Source organism: Mobula hypostoma, chromosome Y (genome assembly GCF_963921235.1).
Source record: "Mobula hypostoma chromosome Y, sMobHyp1.1, whole genome shotgun sequence".
NCBI classification, from domain to species: Eukaryota; Metazoa; Chordata; class Chondrichthyes; order Myliobatiformes; family Myliobatidae; genus Mobula; species Mobula hypostoma.
Window position 1 is genome coordinate 3,854,620 of NC_086130.1, and position 21,000 is coordinate 3,875,619.

Genomic DNA, 21,000 nt, shown 5'->3' on the forward strand with positions numbered 1-21,000 from the left:
CAGGTGCAAAATAAAGCATACTATATCCCATCCTAAAATTAATGGTGGTAAGGTGACTCCACGGATTCCATCATCTCTTGGTTCTCAGGCATGGAAGATAGGCAGTGAGCTTCTTGTTAAAAACCGGAAACAAATCCACCTGGCTCCTGGAGTGACAAGGAGGATTGGGTGGTGGGGGGAAGGGTGCTGTGGGTATCCATATGAGCCACGTCAACTCCACTTCAAGTAGCTGGTCATATTGTAGGCTCTATCTTTCCAGTCTAAGATAATCAAAGTTCCAAACTCGCACCAGACCTTGCTTCACCTTGCCAGGTGCTCCGTTAACATGCCAAGGCATCTTGTAAAGGTGCACATCCTTGAATCCGGCTTAGTGCAGCCACACATGTTCTGTGACTTCCACTCCACTGGGTTCAAATTGACAGTAATGAATGTCGTTCTGGGGAGGGGTGGCGAGGGGAGTAATTTTAATTGTGTATTTCAAAGAGGGATTGCTATGCTTGCCAGAGCAGCCAAGCATTGATACGGAAGCTAAGGGAATTGGATGTTTTCCTTTGATATGTTTAACATCTTGTGGAGCCCTTAACTTGATTCTTGTGCTTACTCAGGGTGGTCTGGGGAATTGCGGGGAGTGTGGGGGAAGACTATTGTTTAATTGTATATATCCTGCATGTACACTTTCCAAGAGTTCATGACTCCCTTGTAGCCATTTATCTGTCTGGACCACCACCTGGTATGGGCAGAGCTCAGATCACTGCCAGTGCAGTGGGGGTCTTCGTAACAGCATTTTAACAATTGGTTGATGGAGGATGGACAATTCTGGGATGCACTCCATTGTTTTTGAGGATTTGGGGGTAAGAGTGGGCATTTCCCTTCCTGGAGGCTCTGGTAAGATGGGAGCAGGCCAACATCTGACCACTTTGGATGCTGCCTGGTTTAGAGAGTATGCATTATGATCAGAGATTAAGGGAGCTAGGGCTTTACTCTTTGGAAAGAATGAGGATGAGAGGAGACATGATAGAGGTGTGTAAGATAATAAGAGGAATAGATAGAGTGGATAGCCAGCTCCTCTTTCCCAGGGCGCCACTGCTCAATACAAGGGGACATGGCTTTAAGGTAAGGGGTGGGAAGTTCAAGGGGGATATTAGAGGAACGTTTTTTACTCAGAGAGTGGTTGGTGCATGGAATGCACTGCCTGAGTCAGTGGTGGAGGCAGATACACTAGTGAAGTTTAAGAGACTACTAGACAGGTATATGGAGGAATCTAAGGTGGGGGTTTATATGGGAGGCAGGGTTTGAGGGTCGGCACAACATTGTGGGATGAAGGGCCTGTAATGTGCTGTACTAGTCTATGTTCTATGACAATCTGTAACTATAGGTCAACCAAGCAATTGGTGTCTGAGATTGAGTGGCTTGAGAAGGAGCTACTCAAGTTTGAGTCCCAGCTGGGACTGACCACTGGGTGTTCACTTCTTAAGGAAGAAGGAAGAAGGACTGCTGATGCAACTGCAGCTTGAGAGGTCCCAAGTTATGTGTGTGTGTGTGTCTGTATGTGTGTGTATATATGTGTGTGTGTGTGTGTGTGTGTGTGTGTGTCTGTATGTGTGTGTGTATGTGTCTGTGTGTGTGTGTCTGTTTCTGTGTGTGTGTGCGTGCGTGCGTGTGTCTGTGTGTGTATATATATGTGTGTGTGTGTGTGTCTGTCTGTATGTGTGTGTATATATGTGTGTGTGTCTGTATGTGTGTGTATATATGTATGTGTGTGTGTGTGTGTGTATGTGTCTGTGTGTGTGTCTGTGTGTGTGTATGTGTGTGTGTCTGTATGTGTATATGTGTGTGTATGTGTCTGTATGTGTGTGTATATATGTATGTGTGTGTGTGTGTATGTGTCTGTGTGTGTGTATGTGTGTGTGTGTCTGTATGTGTATATGTGTGTGTGTGTCTGTGTGTCTGTGTATATATGTATGTGTGTGTGTTTATTTGTATGTGTGTGTGTGCATGTGTGCGTGTGTCTGTGTGTGTGTATATATGTATGTGTGTGTGTGTCTGTATGTGTGTATATATGTATGTGTGTGTGTGTGTGTGTGTGTGTATATGTGTCTGTGTGTGTGTGTCTGTTTCTGTGTGTGTGTGCGTGCGTGCGTGCGTGCGTGCGTGTGTGTGTGTGTGTGAAGTCACGCATCCAGTTGCTACAAAGAACATACTAAAAGCTTTTCTAAGCAGATAAAGGTTAAAAGAGAGTCGAGGGTAGATATAGGACCAATAGAAGATGACTCTGGAGATACTGTAGTGAGAGATGGCAGAGGAACTGAATGAATGTTTTGTATCAGTCTTCACAGTGGAAGACCTCTGTAGTACACCGGACATTCATGAGTTCATGGGTGTCAGGGAAGTGAAGTTGTGCAGTGAAAATTATGACTGAGAAGATACTCAGGAAGCTTAATGATCTGAGGGTGGATAAATCTCCAGGACCTAATGGAATGCACCCTTGGGTTCTGAAGGAAGTAGCTGGAGAGACTGCAGAGGCATTAACGATGATCTTTCAAAAATCAATAGATTCTGGCATTGTACCGGATGACTGGAAAGTTGCGAATGTTACTCCACTATTTAAGAAGGGTGGGAGGCAGCAGAAAGGAAACTATAGACCTGTTAGCCTGACATCAGTGGTTGGGTAATTGTTGGAATCAATTGTTAGGGATGAGGCACATGATAAGATAGGCCAAAGCCAGCATGGTTTCCTGAAGGGAAAATCCTGCGTGACAAACTTACTGCAATTGAGGAAAATACCAGCAAGGTAGACGAAGGAGATGCAGTAGACGTGATGTATTTGGATTTTCAGAAGGCCTTTGCAAAGGTGCCACACATGAGGCTTCTTAGCAAGATAAGAGCCCGTGGAATTACAGGGAAGTTACTAGCATGGGTGGAGCATTGTCTGATCAGCAGAAAACAGAGAGTGGGAATAAAGGGATCCTATTCTGGCTGGCTGCCGGTTAGCAGTGGAGTTCCACAGGGGTCCGTGTTGGGACTGCTGCTTTTTACGATGTATGTCAATGATTTGGACTATGGTATTAAGGGATTTATGGCTAAATTTTCTGATGAATCAGTGATAGGTGGAGGAACAGGTAGTGTTGAGGAAACAGAGAGCCTGCAGAAAGATTTAAATAGTTTAGGGGAATGGGCAAAGTGGCAAATGAAATACAATGTTGGAAAGTGTATGGTCATGAACTTTGGTGGAAGAAATAAAAGAGCAGACTATTATTTAGACGGGGAGAGAATACAAAATGCAGAGATGCAAAGGGACTTGGAAGTCCTTGTGCAAGATACCCTAAAGGTTAATCTCCAGGTTGAATCAGTTGTGATGAAGCTGAATGCAGTGTTGGCATTCATTTCTAGAGGTATATAATATAGAAACATAGAAAACCTACGGCATAATACAGGCCCTTCGGTCCACAAAACTGTGCTGGATATGTCCTTCCCTTAGAAATTATCTAGGGTTACCTGCAACACTCACAACACGCTGGAGGAACTCAGCAGGTCAGGCTGCATCCGTGGAAACGATCAGTCAACGTTTCGGGCCGGAACCCTCCGTCAGGACTGAAGGGGGAGGAGGCAGAGGCCCTATAAAGAAGGTGGGGAGAGGGTGGGAAGGAGAAGGCTGGTAGGTTCCAGGTGAAAAACCAGTAAGGGGAAAGATAAAGGGGTGGGTGAGGGGAGGCAGGGAGGTGATAGGCAGGAAAGGTGAAGAAGGAATAGGGGAAAACACAACGGGTAGTAGAAGGAGGCAGAACCATGAGGGAGGTGATAGGCAGCTGGGGGAGGGGGCAGAGTGAAATAGGGATAGAGGAAGGGAGGGGGAGGAATTACCGGAAGTTGGAGAATTCTATGTTCATACCAAGGGGCTGGAGACTACCTAGACGGTATATGAGGTGTTGCTCCTCCAGCCTGAGTTTAGCCTCGTCGTGGCAGTAGAAGAGGCCATGTATGGACATATCTGAATGGGAATGGGAAGCAGAGTTGAAGTGGGCGGCTAGCGGGAGATCCTGTCTGTTGTGGCGGACGGAGCGGAGGTGCTCGATGAAGCGGTTCCTCCAGTCTGTGTTGGGTTTCACCGATGTAGGGGAGGCCGCACCGGGAGCACCGGATGCAATAGATGACCCCAACAGACTTACAAGTGAAGTGTTGCCTCACTTGGAAGGACTGTTTGGGGCCCTGAATGGTGGCAAGAGAGGAGGTGTAGGGACAGGTGTAGCACGTACGCTTACAGGGATAAGTGCCGGGTGGGAGATGCATGGGGAGTGATGTGTGGACCAGGGAGTCGTGGAGGGACCGATCCCTGTGGAAAGCGGAGAGGGGTGGAGAGGGAAAGATGTGCTTAGTGGAGGGGTCCTGTTGAAGGTGATGGAAATTGCGGAGGATGTGTTGGATCTGGAGGCTGGTGGGCTGGTAGGTGAGGACAAGAGGAACTCTGTCCCTGTTGTGGCGGCGGGAGGATGGGGTGAGAGCCAAAGTGCAGGAAATGGAGGAGATCCCGGTGAGGGCATCATTGATGACAGCAGAATAGAAACCACGATCCTTAAAGAAAGAGGACATTTGAGATGTCCTGCAACGGAAAACTTCATCCTTGGAGCAGATGTGGCGGAGACGGAGGAACTGGGACTAGGGAATAGCATTTTTGCATGTGGCAGGGTGGGAAGAGGTATAGTCGAGGTAGTTATGAGAGTCAGTGGGCTTGTAGAAGATGTCAGTGGACAGTCTGTCTCCAGAGATGGAGACTGAGAGATCGAGAAAGGGGAGAGAAGTGTCCGAGATAGACCAAGTGAATTTGAGGGCTGGGTGGAAGTTTGAAGTAAAGTCGATGAAATTGACGAGCTCAGCATGGGTGAGCAGCATCAATGTAGTCGTCAATGTACCAAAGGAAAAGTTGGGGAGCAGTATCAGAATAGGTTTGAAGCACAGACTGTTCCACATAACCAATGAAGAGGCAGACATAGCTAGGTCCCATGTGAGTTCCCATAGCTCCACCCTTAGTCTGAAGAAAGTGGGACGAGCCAGAAGAGAAGTTATTGAGTGTGAGAACTAGTTCTCCCAAGTGGAGGAGGGTAGTGGTGGTGGGGAACTGGTGAGGTCTAGTATCCAAAAAGAACTGGAGGGCTTTGAGGCTTTCTTGATGGGGAATGGAGATGTATAGGTTTTGGACATCCATAATGAAAATGAAGCGGTAGGGACCGGGGAACTGGAAGTTATTGAAGAGGTGGAGGGCATGGGATGTATCCCAGATGCAGGGGGGGAGGGACTGAACTATGGGTGACAAAATGGAGTCCAGGTAGTCAGATACAAGTTCGGTGGGACAGTCAGTGAAAATTATGACTGAGAAGGTGCCCAGGAAGTTTAGTGGTCTGAAGATGGATAAATCTCCTGGACCTGATGGAATGCACCTTTGGGTTCTGAAGGAAGTAGCTGAAGAGATTGCGGAGGCATTAACAATGATCTTTCAAGAATCGATAGATTCTGGTATTGTACCCTATGTCTGGAAAATTGCTGTGCTATTTAAGAAGGGTGGGAGGCAGCAGAAAGGAAACTATAGACCTGTTAACTTGACATCAGTGGTTGGGAAGTTGTTAGAATTGATTGTTAGGGATAAGATTATGGAGTATCTGGGGGCACATGACAAGACAGGTCAAAGCCAGCATGGATTCCTAAAAGAAAAATTCTGCCTGAAAAACCTACTGCAATTCTGTGAGGAAATTGCAAGCAAGGTAGACAAAGGAGATGCAGTAGGCATTCAGTACTTGGATTTTCAGAAGGCCTTTGACAATGTGCCACACGTGAGGCTGCTTAGCAAGGTAAGAGCCCATGGAATTACAGGGAAGTTAATAGCGTGGGTGGAGTGTTGGCTGGTCGGCAGAAAACAGAGTGGGAATAAAGGAATCCTATTCTGACTGGCTGCTGGTTACTAGTGGAGTTCCACAGGGGTCGGTGTTGGGACCGCTGCTTTTTACGATGTGTGTCAATGATAATACTATGGTATTAATAGATTTGTGGCTAAGTTTACTGATGATACAAAGATAGTGGAGGAGTCGGTAGTGGTGAGGAAACAGAAGGACTTAGATAGTTTAGGGGAATGGGCAAAGAAGTGGCAAATGAAATACAATGTTGGAAAGTGTATGGTCATGCACATTGGTGGAAGAAATAAAAGGGCAGGCTGTTATTTAAATAGGGAGAGAATTCAAAATGCAGAGATACAAAAGAACTTGAGAGTCCTTGTGCAGGATACCCTAAAGGTTAACCTCCAGGTTGAGTCAGTTGTGAAGAAGGCGAATGCAATGATGGCATTTGTTTCTAGAGTTATAACTATGAGAGCAGGGGTGTAATGTTGACCACTCGTAGAACCACACTTGGAATATTATGTGCAGTTTTGGGCTCCTTATTTTAGAAATGATATACTGACATTGGAGAGGGTTCAGAGAAGATTCACGAGAAGAATTCCAGGAATGAGAGGATTACCATATGAAAAACGTCCGGTAGCTCTTGGGCTGTATTCCCTGCAGTTCAGGAGAATGGGGGGGATATCATAGAAACATTATAAATGTTAAAAGGCCTGAATGAGAGCCCTGTTGGTAGCTGATGGAGTAATATTGTTTTAGATTGCCCCTACCCTAATTACTTTATTGTCTCCAACAATTTTTTTGGAAATATTATTATAATACTTTAATACTGCTGTACTATGGCTGGGAAAGAACAAAAGCTTCTGCAAAAGAAAGACAGACAGAAGATGAATCCCCAGTCACTTTGGATTTTATCAGTGACTTCTTTAAACGGCAAAAATTGGAATTTTCTGAGGAGTTTCAACAACTTAATGGCAAATTGGATACAATCCAACAAACTTTAACTGAGCCTGAGAACCAAATTCAAGAAAATACTGCAAAGCTGGTGACACTTGAAGAGGATGTTGAAGATACAATTAAACTCTGCAAAGATTTATTCTTATCCAATGAAAAAATGATGAAAAGGATCATCAGTCTCGAAAATAAAAACAGGAGATATAACTTGTAAATTCTGGGTCTTGAAGAATCAATTGAAGGTGCTGACCCTATGAAGTTCTTTGCAAACTTTCTGAAACAGCCAATCCCTGTTTTATTCACTCCTGAGCCGAAGCTCGATCGATCATATAACTCACTGACTTCAAAACCATTGTTGTCAGCAGCGAGACCCAGGTCAGTCATTCTAAGTTTTCATGAATTTCATATTAAGGGCCTTTTAATTTGCCATACCCATTGACAAGGAATGATCAAATTCCATGGTTATGATATGATTATGAAGACACGTAGTCCTCTTTTATTACCATTTAGTAATACATGCATTAAGATTATTTCCTCTGGTGTGATATCACAAAACACAGGACAAATCAAGACTGAAAAAACTGACAAAACCACACAATTATAACATATAGTTACAAACAGTGTAACAATACCATAACTTGATGAAGAAGTCCATGAGCACAGTAAAGTTCAAAGTTTCTCAAATGTCCCACATCTCACGCAGACAGGAGAAGGAAGAAAAACTTTCCCTGCCATGCTGACCACAATCCGACTCTGAGTCATCCGAAAACTTTGAGCTCTGATCAGCTCTCCGACACCGAGTACTGAGCGCCATCTCTGTCCAAACGATTTGACCTCTTTCTTGGTCGCCAAAAGCAGGCAAGGCCAGGGATTTTGAGGCCTTCCCTCCGAAACATTCCCGACCACACAGTAACGACAGCAGCGAACGGGCGTTTCAGAAATTTCTCCAGATGTTCCTCTGTGCTTTCACGTCCATTCTCCATCAAATCAGAATTGTCCACGGCCCCTATTTAGCAGATAGGATATCATTTTTCACCGGAGGGCTGCACACACACGGCGCGATTCCATCTTCTCCTCCCGTCAGATTTGTAGAAAATTATTCACCTGAAGTTATGGCTGATTGTATGAAATGTAATGAAGTTATGTCAGAATTTTAGAATAAAGGATTTAAACCACCCCTTCGGTTTTCCATCCATCACAGTGTTGTTTTGAAGAACGGATTGCAACAAAGGCTAAAGTCAGTTGAAGATGCAAAACAGTTTCTGAAGGATGAAGTCTAAAACTATTATAACTATATAACCATATAACAATTACAGCATGGAAGCAGGCCATCTTGGTCCTTCTAGTCCATGCCGAACTCTTACTCTCACCTAGTCCCACCGACCTGCACTCAGCCCATAACCCTCCATACCTTTCCTGTCCATATATCTATCCAATTTAACTTTAAATGACAACACCGAACCTGCCTCAACCACTTCCGCTGGAAGCTCGTTCCACACAGCTACCACTCTAGTTCCCCCTCATGTTACCCCTAAACTTTTGCCCTTTAACTCTCAACTCATGTCCTCTTGTTTGAATCTCCCCCTCTCAATGGAAAAAGGCTATCCACGTGAAATCTATCAATCCCCCTCATAATTTTAAACACCTCTATCAAGTCCCCCCTCAACCTTCTATGCTCCAAAAATAAAGACCTAACTTGTTCAACCTTTCTCTGTAACTTAGGAGATGAAACCCCTCTGTACTCTCTCAATTTTATTGACATCTTTCCTATAATTCGGTGACCAGAACTGTACACAATACTCCAAATTTGGCCTTACCAATGCCTTATACAACTTCAACATTAAGTCTCAACTTCTATACTCAATGCTCTGCTTAATAAAGGCCAGCATACAAAAAGCTTTCTTCGCCACCCTGTCCACATGAGATTCCACCTTCAGGGAACTATGCACCATTATTCCTACATCTCTCTGTTCTACAGCATTCTTCAATGCCCTACCATTTACCATGTACGTCCTATTTTGATTAGTCCTACCAAAATGTAGCACTTCACATTTATCAGCATTAAACTCCATCTGCCATCTTTCAGCCCACTCTTCTAACTGTCCTAAATCTCTCTTCAAGCTTTGAAAACCTACTTCATTATCCATAACTCCTCCTATCTTAGTATTACCTGCATACTAAGGTTGTATGGAAGACCGGCAGTTGCCCATGCTGCAAGTCTCCCCTCTCCACTCCACCGATGTTGTCCAAGGGAAGGGCATTAGGACCCATACAGCTTGGCACCAGTGTCGTTGCAGAGCAATGTGTGGTTAAGTGCCTTGCTCAAGGACACAACAGGCTGCCTCAGCCAAGGCTCGAACTAGCGACCTTCAGATCACTAGATGAATGCCTTAAACACTTAGCCATGGACTTGACTGATTGTTTCTTCCCCCCAAAAAAATGTCACAGCAATACAGCATGGATACAGGCCCTTATGCATACCAACTATAATGCTCAAATGGCTAATCAGTATTTTCTCTATTCGTACCATATCCCTTCAACCCTCTTCCTTCCATGTATATGTCAAACAAATCTTAAATGATACTGTTATCAACTACTTCCTCTGGCAGCTCATGTACTGACCACATTTTGCCCCTTATGCCCTTACTCCTCATCCTAACTTTAACCCTGTGACCCTCTAGTTTTGGATGCCTCTAATAAGCACAGTATTGATAGTGTGCTATCGGAGAATGGATGCAGTTATACTAGACTGCCCCAGTTACAGTCTTAGTAAGTAGGGTGTCATTAGTGTACTGTCCTAGTTATAGTCTGGGGCAGTTACAGTGCATTGACCTAAATATCACCCATGCACTCACTTCTCTACTAATTCTACTCTATTCCACCCATATTCCCACCCCACCCCCGGGTTTTTACACTTCACTCACAGATGGTTCTCAATTAATGCACCCACTCACATTCTGCTGGTACGTGGAAGAGCACTGCTGTGCCGGGGTGGGGGGGCCAATGCAGGGAAAACCATTCAAACTTAACACATGATCATATGTATTCGTCCATCGTTGATGTCGATAAGGACCTTGACACCATAGTGATGGTGTTGAGACTAGCGCGTGATTCGGATTTAAGTGAGGGAGAGTTGCGCAGCGTCAGCCTCACTTTCTCTTCCCAATTCCCACCTGGATCCAGCGGCAAGACAAGAGTCGAGACGGCTGGAGATGGGACTAGGCGCAGTGGATGACCTTCTGTGTCTTGTCGTGCTCTATGCGTTTCACGACGCTTGCAGAGACTGCCTTCTTGACTATTGGACCTTCCATTGGTCTCGTCCGCTCAATCCGCCGGAGTCTGTCTTCACATGCTGGGATAGACAACTCCCTATCTCACCTAGGGTTTGAGACCCGTCGGCTACTCTCACCTAGTTTAGCCGGCTTGTCGAAGCCGTTGCCCGGGGTGTGGCCGCTGTCGCGTGCAAACAGCTACAGGGAGCCACAGGTGAGAGCTGACTGCCAGGTGGGGACCAAAGGTGGACTAACCGCCTTGAAAAGGACACGACATGTTCCCCCACCAGAAGTGCTACCCCTCCCTGACACCCCATAAATGAACACACACACACCCAGAGTACTGGAGATCAGGACTGAACCTGAATTTCTGGAGCAATGATGCAACGGTTCTACCCCCTGCACCACTGGGTTCCATATCATCTGACAACCACATACCCCACCTTAGCCACCCTCACTCAACACTCCCGTCTCTGCTTTAGAGACAGTTATAGAATGTTCAGCATAGGTTTGATCCGCACTTGTTCTCGTCTTTCCATTTATTAAAAAATTCCAACATTACAGAATTTTAGTTGTCAGTCTGCTCAGGATACAACAGCTGTACGCACTTTCAACCATCTCTCTTAAATGATGGTTTTCAAATCAAAAGCCAAAAAAAAAATCAAGAACAAAAGGAGGGGAGGAGAGGAAAAGGCAGATATATAGAGATTTGGGTGCAGGAATATTCAATGAAGGAAAGGGAAGGAAGGAAGAGAGACAGGACAGCTAAATTGCCAGGCTGCTGACAGGTACAAATTTACAAACTGCATGGGCGTGAAACTGGTCGAAGGAACTCTATTACTGACTCGCCATTCCTGATGCTTCAGAAGACAACCTAGAATGTAGGGAAAGAAAAAGAAAGGTGTGTGTAAGCGGTGAAAATACCATACTATGCAATAGCCACTGTACTGGGCACTTGATGAAGAAGGGATGTATGGGTAGGGGTTGGTGGTGGTGGGGCACACAAGTTTACAGAACACATGCATACACACTCACTCACGTAACAGGACCATACACTTGTACAGTGACACACTGCATTAGAACCATATACATAAAGTCACACAGACAATCCCACAACCACACAGTGAAGTGCAAGCACGTGTACAAATATACATATGTGATGCAACAGCCCCACACTCCTTCCTAGCCCATCAGAGATCAGGAAACTCCTGTCTCTCACTGGAATTCAATGCAGCTGATCCTGATGAGGTTAATGTAGTAAGTGAGATGTGATGATTTCTGGTTGGATAGTCTGACTCTATTCCCCTCCTGAGAATGTACCGCCAGCCTGGAACCAACTGGGCCTCAGAATGGAATGCCACTCCCCCACTTCCCCGACCTAAATTTAATAGACTTCCTCAGTTACAATCTCAGACCGTCATGTAGTTGTAGTGTAATGTTCCCATTAGACTGGGGTGGTAGTTCGAGTGCACTTTCCCAGTTACACCTCTACACTACAGTATTCTTAACAGTGTACTGTCCACAGTTATAATCTCAGGGACTAGGGCATAGATAAGATGGACATGAAGCTGTTAAGCTCTCACATATTAGCAGATCCTGTGACCCACTTAGTCATCATGATCACAGCACAGGCTGAAAACGTCACACCACAGGAACAGAGCTGAATTAAATTCCAATCAGGGTTGGGGAGGGAGAGGAAATGGTCAGCTCCCCTGACATCTTGCCTTGCATTAATAAGGTACTGTGCCAGACTAATGTTGGCAGGCGAGCCAGTGATGGTGATTTGTCGGTCATTCGAGCCTTCAGCTGGGTTGGAGATCTTGATCTGTGCCCCAGACATCTGTCGGATTTCATTGATCTTGCTACCTTGTCGTCCAATGATACATCCAATCAGCTAGGTAAAGAGAGAAGAAGTATCACAGAGGCGTCTGAAGGGATGAGTAACAGAGAACGGCAGAAGAGGACGGATCATTAGAGAGGTGAGAGAAAAGAGAGGGTGTCGCAGAGAAGTGGGAAACAGGAACTGATGTCACAAAGAGGTAAGAGACAACAGGAGAGTCACAGAGAAATAGGAGAGGGGAGGTTGTGTCACAGCAAGTTGGAAGAGCTGGCACAGAAATACAGGAAAGAGAAGACTTCTCAAAGAGAAAGGTGTGTCACCTGGAGATGGGAGAGATGGCTATGTCACAAAGTGGCGGAAGAGAGCAAAGCTATCACAGAGATGTGACAGAGCAGGGGATTGTCAAAGACAGGAGGAAGAGAGGATGGAATGTAACAAAGCTAAGCGGTTGACTGACAGAGAGGCAGGAGAGAGGAGGGGTTTCATAGAGAGGTGAGCGTGTCTGAGAGGTGGAAGGGGTATCAGAGGTGTGTGTGTGTGTCAGAGAAGCAGAAGTGAGTAGCATGAGAATGAGAGAGAGGTGGGAAAGTGGAGATGTGTTACAAATAGATGGGAGAGAGAAGGGGCATTATAGAGAGATGGAACACAGAAGGGATGCCAGACAGATGGGACAGAGGAGTTGTTGTCACAGGCAATTGCAGGTTGGGGGGTGGGGGGGGGATTCTCACAGACAGACTGGACATTTAGGAAACTGGCAATCATAGAGAGAAGTTAGAAAGCGGGGAGCATCACAGACAGGAAGGAGGGTCAAGGGGCATGACAGAAAGATGAAAGGTATGAAAGGGTGTCACAGACAGGTAGGACAGAGGTGTGTTGCAGATGGGTGGTAGAGAGGAGAGGTGGCAGAGTGGTGGGGTATCACAGACAGAGATGGGAAGACAATAAGTTGTATCACAGAGAGATGGGAGAAGCTGTGATGGTCAAGAGAAGGCATCACAGAGCAGTGGAGGAGATGAAGGGATTATCAGAGGGGTGGTTCAGAGAGGCGAGAGAGGAGCATTCTCAAATACCGTGGTGCTAGAAAGTTTGTGAACCCTCTCAATTTCTGCATAAATATGATCTAATACATGATCAGAGTTCATCTGTCCTAAAATGAGATAAAGAGAACCTACCTAAAAAATACAATAAAACTTGTTCATTTATTTATTGAGAAAAATGATCCAATATTACATGTATTCATTGGAAAATTTATGAAAACCTCTGAGGTAATGCCTTCTACAAAAACTACCGGAGTCAGGTGTTCTAATCAATGAGATGAGATTGGAAGTGTGAGTTGTTGATGTGCCCTGCCCTATATAAAAAAAACATACAGAAGGTCATGTTACTGACAGAGCCTGCTCTTCTCAAGAAAGATCTGTTCATGTGCACCATGCCTTCATCAAAACACCTTTCAGAGCAGCTTAGAAGAATTCTAGAGATGCACGAAGCTGGAAAATGTTACAAAAGCATTTCTAAAGTATTTATCAGTCCACACTAAGAGAAATTGTCTGCAAATAGAGGAAACACAGTACTGTTACTACTCTTAACAACAGGAATTCTGCAGATGCTGGAAGTTCAAGCAACATACATCAAAGTTGCTGGTGAACGCAGCAGCTCTAGAAAGAGGTACAGTCGACGTTTCAGGCCGAGACCCTTCGTCAGGACTAACTGAAGGAAGAGTGAGTAAGGGATTTGAAAGCTGGAGGGGGAGGGGGAGATGCAAAATGATAGGAGAAGACAGGAGGGGGAGGGATAGAGCCAAGAGCTGGACAGGTGATAGGCAGAAGGGGATACGAGAGGATCATGGGACAGGAGGTCCGGGAAGAAAGACAAGGGGTGGGGGTGACCCAGAGGATGGGCAAGAGGTATATTCAGAGGGACAGAGGGAGAAAAAGGAGAGTGAGAGCAAGAATGTGTGTATAAAAATAAGTAACAGATGGGGTACGAGGGGGAGGTGGGGTATTAGCGGAAGTTAGAGAAGTCGATGTTCATGCCATCAGGTTGGAGGCTACCCAGACGGAATATAAGGTGTTGTTCCTCCAACCTGAGTGTGGCTTCATCTTTACAGTAGAGGAGGCCATGGATAGACATGTCAGAATGGGAATGGGATGTGGAATTAAAATGTGTGGCCACTGGGAGATCCTGCTTTCTCTGGCGGACAGAGCGTAGGTGTTCAGCAAAGCGGTCTCCCAGTCTGCGTCGGGTCTCACCAATATATAAAAGGCCACATTGGGAGCACCGGACGCAGTATATCACCCCAGTCGACTCACAGGTGAAGTGTTGCCTCACCTAGAAGGACTGTTTGGGGCCCTGAATGGTGGTAAGGGAGGAAGTGTAAGGGCATGTGTAGCACTTGTTCCGCTTACACGGATAAGTGCCAGGAGGGAGATCAGTGGGGAGGGATGGGGGGGACGAATGGACAAGGGAGTTGTGTAGGGAGCGATCCCTGCGGAATGCGGGGGGGGGGGAGATGGAAAGATGTGCTTAGTGGTGGGATCCCGTTGGAGATGGCGGAAGTTACGGAGAATAATATGTTGGACCCGGAGGCTGGTGGGGTGGTAGGTGAGGACCAGGGGAACCCTATTCCTAGTTGGGTGGCGGGAGGATGGAGTGAGAGCAGATGTACGTGAAATGGGGGAGATGTGTTTAAGAGTTGATAGTGGAGAAAGGGAAGCCCCTTTCTTTAAAAAAGGAAGACATCTCCCTTGTCCTAGAATGAAAAGCCTCACCCTGAGAGCAGATGCGGCGGAGACGGACAAATTGCGAGAAGGGGATGGCGTTTTTGCAAGAGACAGGGTGAAAAGAGGAATAGTCCAGATAGCTGTGAGAGTCAGTAGGCTTATAGTAGACATCAGTGGATAAGCTGTCTCCAGAGACAGAGACAGAAAGATCTAGAAAGGGGAGGGAGGTGTCGGAAATGGACCAGGTAAACTTGAGGGCAGGGTGAAAGTTGGAGGCAAAGTTAATAAAGTCAACGAGTTCTGCATGCGTGCAGGAAGCAGCGCCAATGCAGTTGTCGATGTAGCGAAGGAAAAGTGGGAGACAGATACCAGAATAGGCACGGAACATAGATTGTTCCACAAACCCAACAAAAAGGCAGGCATAGCTAGGACCCATACGGGTGCCCATAGCTACACCTTTAGTTTGGAGGAAGTGGGAGGAGCAAAAGGAGAAATTATTAAGAGTAAGGACTAATTCTGCTAGACGGAGCAGAGTGGTGGTAGAGGGGAACTGATTAGGTCTGGAATCCAAAAAGAAGCGTAGAGCTTTGAGACCTTCCTGATGGGGGATGGAAGTATATAGGGACTGGACATCCATGGTGAAAATAAAGCGGTGGGGGCCAGGGAACTTAAAATCATCGAAAAGTTTAAGAGCGTGAGAAGTGTCACGAACATAGGTCGGAAGGGATTGAACAAGGGGGGATAAAACCATGTCGAGGTATGCAGCAACGAGTTCGGTGGGGCAGGAGCAAGCTGAGACAATGGGTCGGCCAGGACAGGCAGGTTTGTGGATCTTGGGTAGGAGGTAGAAACGGGAAGTGCGAGGTGTGGGAACTATAAGGTTGGTAGCAGTGGATGGGAGATCCCCTGAGCGGATAATGGTGTGGGAGACAATGGCCTGGTGCTCCTTAGTGGGGTCACGATCGAGGGGTAAATAAGAGGAGGTATCCAAGAGTTGTCGCTGTGCCTCGGCAAGGTAGAGGTCAGTACGCCAGACTACAACAGCACCCCCCTTATCGGCAGGTTTAATAATAAGGTTAGGATTAGTGCGGAGGGAGTGGAGAGCAGAGCGTTCGGAAGGAGTGAGGTTGGAATGGGGACAAGGTGCGGTGAAGTCGAGATGGTTGATGTCCCATCGGCAGTTAGCAATAAAGAGATCCAGAGCAGGCAGAAGACCAGAGCGGGGTGTCCATGAAGAAGACAGGAGAAGGTGTCATCGGTGGGGGTGGAAGAGTCCTTGCCGAAGAAATAGGCTCAGAGACAGAGACGGCGGAAGAAAAGTTCCGCATCATGGCGAACATGGAACTCGCTGAGGTGTGGGTGAAGGGGGACAAAGGTGGGACCCTTACTGAGGACAGAGCGTTCTGCCTCCGACAGTTGAAGGTCGGAGGGGATGGTAAAGACCCGGCACGGATGAGAGCTGTGATCAGAGGGGGGAGGGAGACCCGACGCAGACTGGGAGACCACTTTGCTGAACATCTACGCTCTGTCCGCCAGAGAAAGCAGGATCTCCCAGTGGCCACACATTTTAATTCCACATCCCATTCCCATTCTGACATGTCTATCCACGGCCTCCTCTACTGTAAAGATGAAGCCACACTCAGGTTGGAGGAACAACACCTTATATTCCGTCTGGGTAGCCTCCAACCTGATGGCATGAACATCGACTTCTCTAACTTCTGCTAAGGCCCCACCTCCCCCTCGTACCCCATCTGTTACTTATTTTTATACACACTTTCTTTCTCTCACTCTCCTTTTTCTCCCTCTGTCCCTCTGAATATACCTCTTGCCCATCCTCTGGGTCACCCCCCCCCTTGTCTTTCTTCCCCGACCTCCTGTCCCATGATCCTCTCGTATCCCTTTTGCCTATCACCTGTCCAGCTCTTGGCTCCATCCCTCCCCCTCCTGTCTTCTCCTATCATTTTGGATCTCCCCCTTCCCCTCTCACTTTCAAATCCCTTACTCACTCTTCCTTCAGTTAGTCCTGATGAAGGGTCTCAGCCTGAAATGTCGACTGCACCTCTTCCTAGAGATGCTGCCTGGCCCGCTGCGTTCACCAGCAACTTTGATGTGTGTTACCGTTACTACTCTTCCTAGGAATGAGCATCATGTAAAAATCACACCAAGAGCACAACATGCAGTGCTGAAGGAGGTGAAAAAGAACCCAAGAGAACAGAAAAAGACCTGCAGAAATCCCAAGAACTTGCTAAAGTCTCTGTATTAAGAGTCCACTATAAGAAAAAACCTGAACATGAATAGTGTTCATGAAAGGAGACTACGGGGAAAACCACTGTCTCAAAAAGAAACATTGCTGCACGTCTCAAGTTTGCAAAAGACCACCTGGATGTTCCACAACAATTCTGTGGGACAAAAGCTGAACTTCTTGGCATGTTTTGGCACATTGCTGTGTTTGTGAAAAAAGAGCATCTCACACGAATATCAAAACCTCATCCAAACTGCGAAGCATGGTGGAAGTAGCATCATAGCTTGTGGCTACTTTGCTGCCTTACAGCCTGAACAGCTTGCAACCACTGAGGAAATAATGTACTTTATACTTTATATTTTATTGTCCCATACAATTGATACTAGAATGTACAATCATCACAGCGATATTTGATTCTGCACTTCACACTCCCTGGATTACAAATATTAAAAATAGTTAAAATTAGTAGATATTAAACATTTAAATTATAAATCATAAATAGAAAATAGAAAGATGGGAAGTAAGGTAGTGCAAAAAAACCGAGAGGCAGGTCCGGATATTTGGAGGGTACGGCCCAGATCCGGGTCAGGATCCGTTCAGCAGTCTTATCACAGTTGGAAAGAAGCTATTCTCAAATCTGGCTGTATGAGTCTTCAAGTTCCTGAACCTTCTCCCGGAGGGAAGAGGGACGAAAAGTGTGTTGGTTGCCTGGGTCGTGTCCTTGATTATCCTGGCAGCACTGCTCCGACAGCGTGCGGTGTAAAGTGAGTCTGAGGACGGAAGATTGGTTTGTGTGATGTGCTGCGCCTTGTTCATGATATTCTGCAGCTTCTTCCGGTCTTGGACAGGACAACTTCCATACCAGGTTGTGATGCACCCTAGAAGAATGCTTTCTACGGTGCATCTATAAAAATTAGTGAAGGTTTTAGGGGACAGGCCAAATTTCTTTAGTTTTCTCAGGAAGTAAAGGCACTGGTGGGCCTTCTTGGCAGTGTACTCTGCATTGCTGGACCAAGTCTGGTCATTTGTGATATTGATCCCGAAGAACTTAAAGGTTTTAACCTGTTCCACTTGCGCACCACCAATGTAAATTGGATCGTGCAGTCCGCTACTCCTTCTGAAGTCAACAACCAATTCCTTCGTCCTGCTGACGTTGAGGGATAGGTTATTGTCTTCGCACCATGCCACCAGGTTCTTAATTTCCTCTCTGTACTCAAACTCATCATTACCCGAGATACGGCCTACAATTGTTGTGTCAGCAGCAAACTTATGTATTGAGTTTGATGGAATCTTGGCTACACAATCATGGGTGTACAGTGAGTACAGGACGGGGCTGAGTACACAGCCTTGTGGGGCACCGGTGCTCAGAGTGATTGTAGAGGAGAGCTTGTTCCCTATTTTTATAGCCTTGGTCTTGTCTGTGAGGAAGTTGAAGATCCAGCTGCAGATCTGAGTGCTAAGGCCCAGGTTCTGGAGCTTAGGAATCAGTTTATTTGGAATGATGGCATTAAAGGCAGAGCTGTAGTCAATGAAAAGAAGCCTTACGTATGCGTATTTATTCTCCAGGTGTTCTAAGGAGTAATGTAGGGCCAGAGAGATGGCACTTGCTGTTGACGTGTTGCTCCGGTAGGCGAATTGCAAACCGTTGAGGTTGACTGGTAGGCTGTGGTTGACGTGTGCCATAACCAATCTCTTGAAGCACTTCATAGCAATTGATGTCAGAGCCACAGGTCGATAGTTATTCAGGCATGCCACCTTGCTCTTCTTCGGCACTGGGATTATCGTTGCCTTCTTAAAACACGAGGGGATCTTAGACTGAAGCAAGGAGCAGTTGAAGATGTCAGCAAACACTCCAGCTAGCTCGCTTGCACAGGCCTGGAGAACCCATCCCGGGATGCCATCTGGGCCCGTCACCTTCCTTGGATTTATCTTCAGGAAGGCCCTTCTAACATCCTCCTCAGTGACAATGAATCTCGATGCCACCAGGTCTGGTTCATCCGGAGGGAGCAGGACGCTCCTCTTCTGTTCGAATCTTGCGTAGAATACGTTAAGTTTGTTAGGAAGAGAAGCGCCACAGTTATTGATATTCCCAGCCTTTTCTTTGCGCACAGTGATCTCATTTAGACCCTGCCATAGTCTATTGGCATCTCTTTGGTTAGTCTGGGCTTCCAACTTGGCTCGATATTGCCTCTTGGTGCCCTTAATGTCTTTCCGGAGTTCACGCCAAGATTCCGTGTAGCGACTGGCATCCCCGGACCTGAAAGCCACAGCTCTAGCCTTTAAAAGGGACTTGACCTCATAATTCATCCAAGGTTTCCAGTTAGGGAATATTCGGATCATCTTGCGAGCCACACAGTCCTCCATGCAATTCCAAATAATGAATTCAAATTTTTACCAAGACATTTTACAGGAGAATGTCAGGGTAGCAATCCATCACCTGAAGCTTAATGGAAATTGCAACAAGACAATGATCCAAATGACAAGAGAGAATCAATAACAAAATACTTTATATTCATAGTTGACAAACAATTGGTACTACAACGTACAATCATCACAGCAATATTTGATTCTGCGCTTCACACTCCCTGGATTACAAATATTAAATATTAAAAGTAGTTAAAATTAGTAAACATTAAAATTTAAATTATAAATCATAAATAGAAAATAGAAAAATGGGAAGTAAGGTAGTGCAAAAAAACCGAGAGGCAGGTCCGGATATTTGGAGGGTACAGCCCAGATCCATGTCAGGATCCGTTCAGCAGTCTTATCACAGTTGGAAAGAAGCTGTTCCCAAATCTGGCCGTACGGGTCTTCAAGCTCCTGAACCTTCTCCTGAAGAGAAGAGGGACGAGAAGTGTGTTGGCTGGGTGGGTCGTGTCCTTGATTATCCTGGCAGCACTGCTCTGACAGCGTGCGGTGTAAAGTGAGTCCAAAGACGGAAGATTGGTTTGTGTGATGTGCTGTGCTGTGTTCACGATCTTCTGCAGCTTCTTTCGGTCTTGGACAGGACAACTTCCATACCAGGTTGTGATGCACCCTAGAAGAATGCTTTCTACGGTGCATCTATAAAAATTAGTGAGGGTTTTAGCGGACAGGCCAAATTTCTTTAGTTTTCTCAGGAAGTAAAGGCGCTGGTGGGCCTTCTTGGCAGCGAATTCTGTTTGGTTGGACCAAGTCAGGTCATTTGTGATATTGACCCCGAGAAACTTAAAGCTTTTGACCTGTTCCACTTGCACACCATCGATGTAAATTGGGTCGTGCGGTCCGCTGCTCCTTCTGAAGTCAACATCAATTCCTTCGTGTTGCTGACATTGAGGGATAGGTTATCGTCTTCGCACCATGCCACCAGGTTCTTAATTTCCTCTCTGTACTCAAACTCATCATCACCCGAGATACGGCCTACAATTGTTGTGTCATCAGCAAACTTATATATTGAGTTTGATGGAAACTTGGGTACACAATCATGGGTGTACAGTGAGTACAGCAGGGGGCTGAGTACACAGCCTTGTGGGGCACCGGTGCTCAGAGTGATTGTAGAGGAGAGCTTGTCCCCTGTTTTTACAGCCTGGGTCCTGTCTGTGAGGAAGTTGAAGATCCAGCTGCAGATCTGAATGCTAAGGTCCAGGTTCCGGAGCTTAGGAATCAGTTTCTTTGGAATGATGGTATTTAAGGCGGAGCTGTAGTCAATGAAAAGGAGCCTTACGTATGCGTCTTTATTCACCAGGTTTTCTAAGGAGGAATGTAGGGCCAGAGATCATCTGCCGTTGACCTGTTGCTCCGGTAGGCGAATTGCAAAGCATTGAGGTCGACCGGTAGGCTGTGGTTGATGTGTGCCATAACCAATCGCTTGAAGCACTTCATAGCAATTGATGTCAGAGCCACAGGTCGATTGTCATTCAGGTATGCCACCTTGCTCTTCTTCAGCACTGGGATTATTGTTGCCTTCTTAAAACACGAGGGGGATCTTAGACTGAAGCAAGGAGCAGTTGAAGATGTCAGCAAACACTCCATCTAGCTCGCTTGCACAGGCCCGGAGAACCCGTCCTGGGACACCATCTGGGCCTGTCGCCTTCCTTGGATTTATCTTCAG

At 46.2% G+C, this 21,000-nt stretch overlaps 1 protein-coding gene across 1 annotated transcript in view; it reads right to left on the reverse strand.

The window, feature by feature from the left end:
- Positions 1–10,945: 10,945 nt before the first annotated feature.
- The window catches only part of LOC134341090 (poly(rC)-binding protein 3-like), a 42,937-nt gene continuing 32,882 nt past the window's right edge, over positions 10,946–21,000 (reverse strand). The window contains exons 11-12 of the mRNA XM_063038842.1: positions 11,833–12,002; positions 10,946–10,982 (exon numbers count right to left, since the gene is read on the reverse strand). Of these exons, the coding sequence (XP_062894912.1) occupies positions 10,946–10,982; positions 11,833–12,002 (207 nt within the window). The remainder of the gene's footprint in view (positions 10,983–11,832; positions 12,003–21,000) is intronic.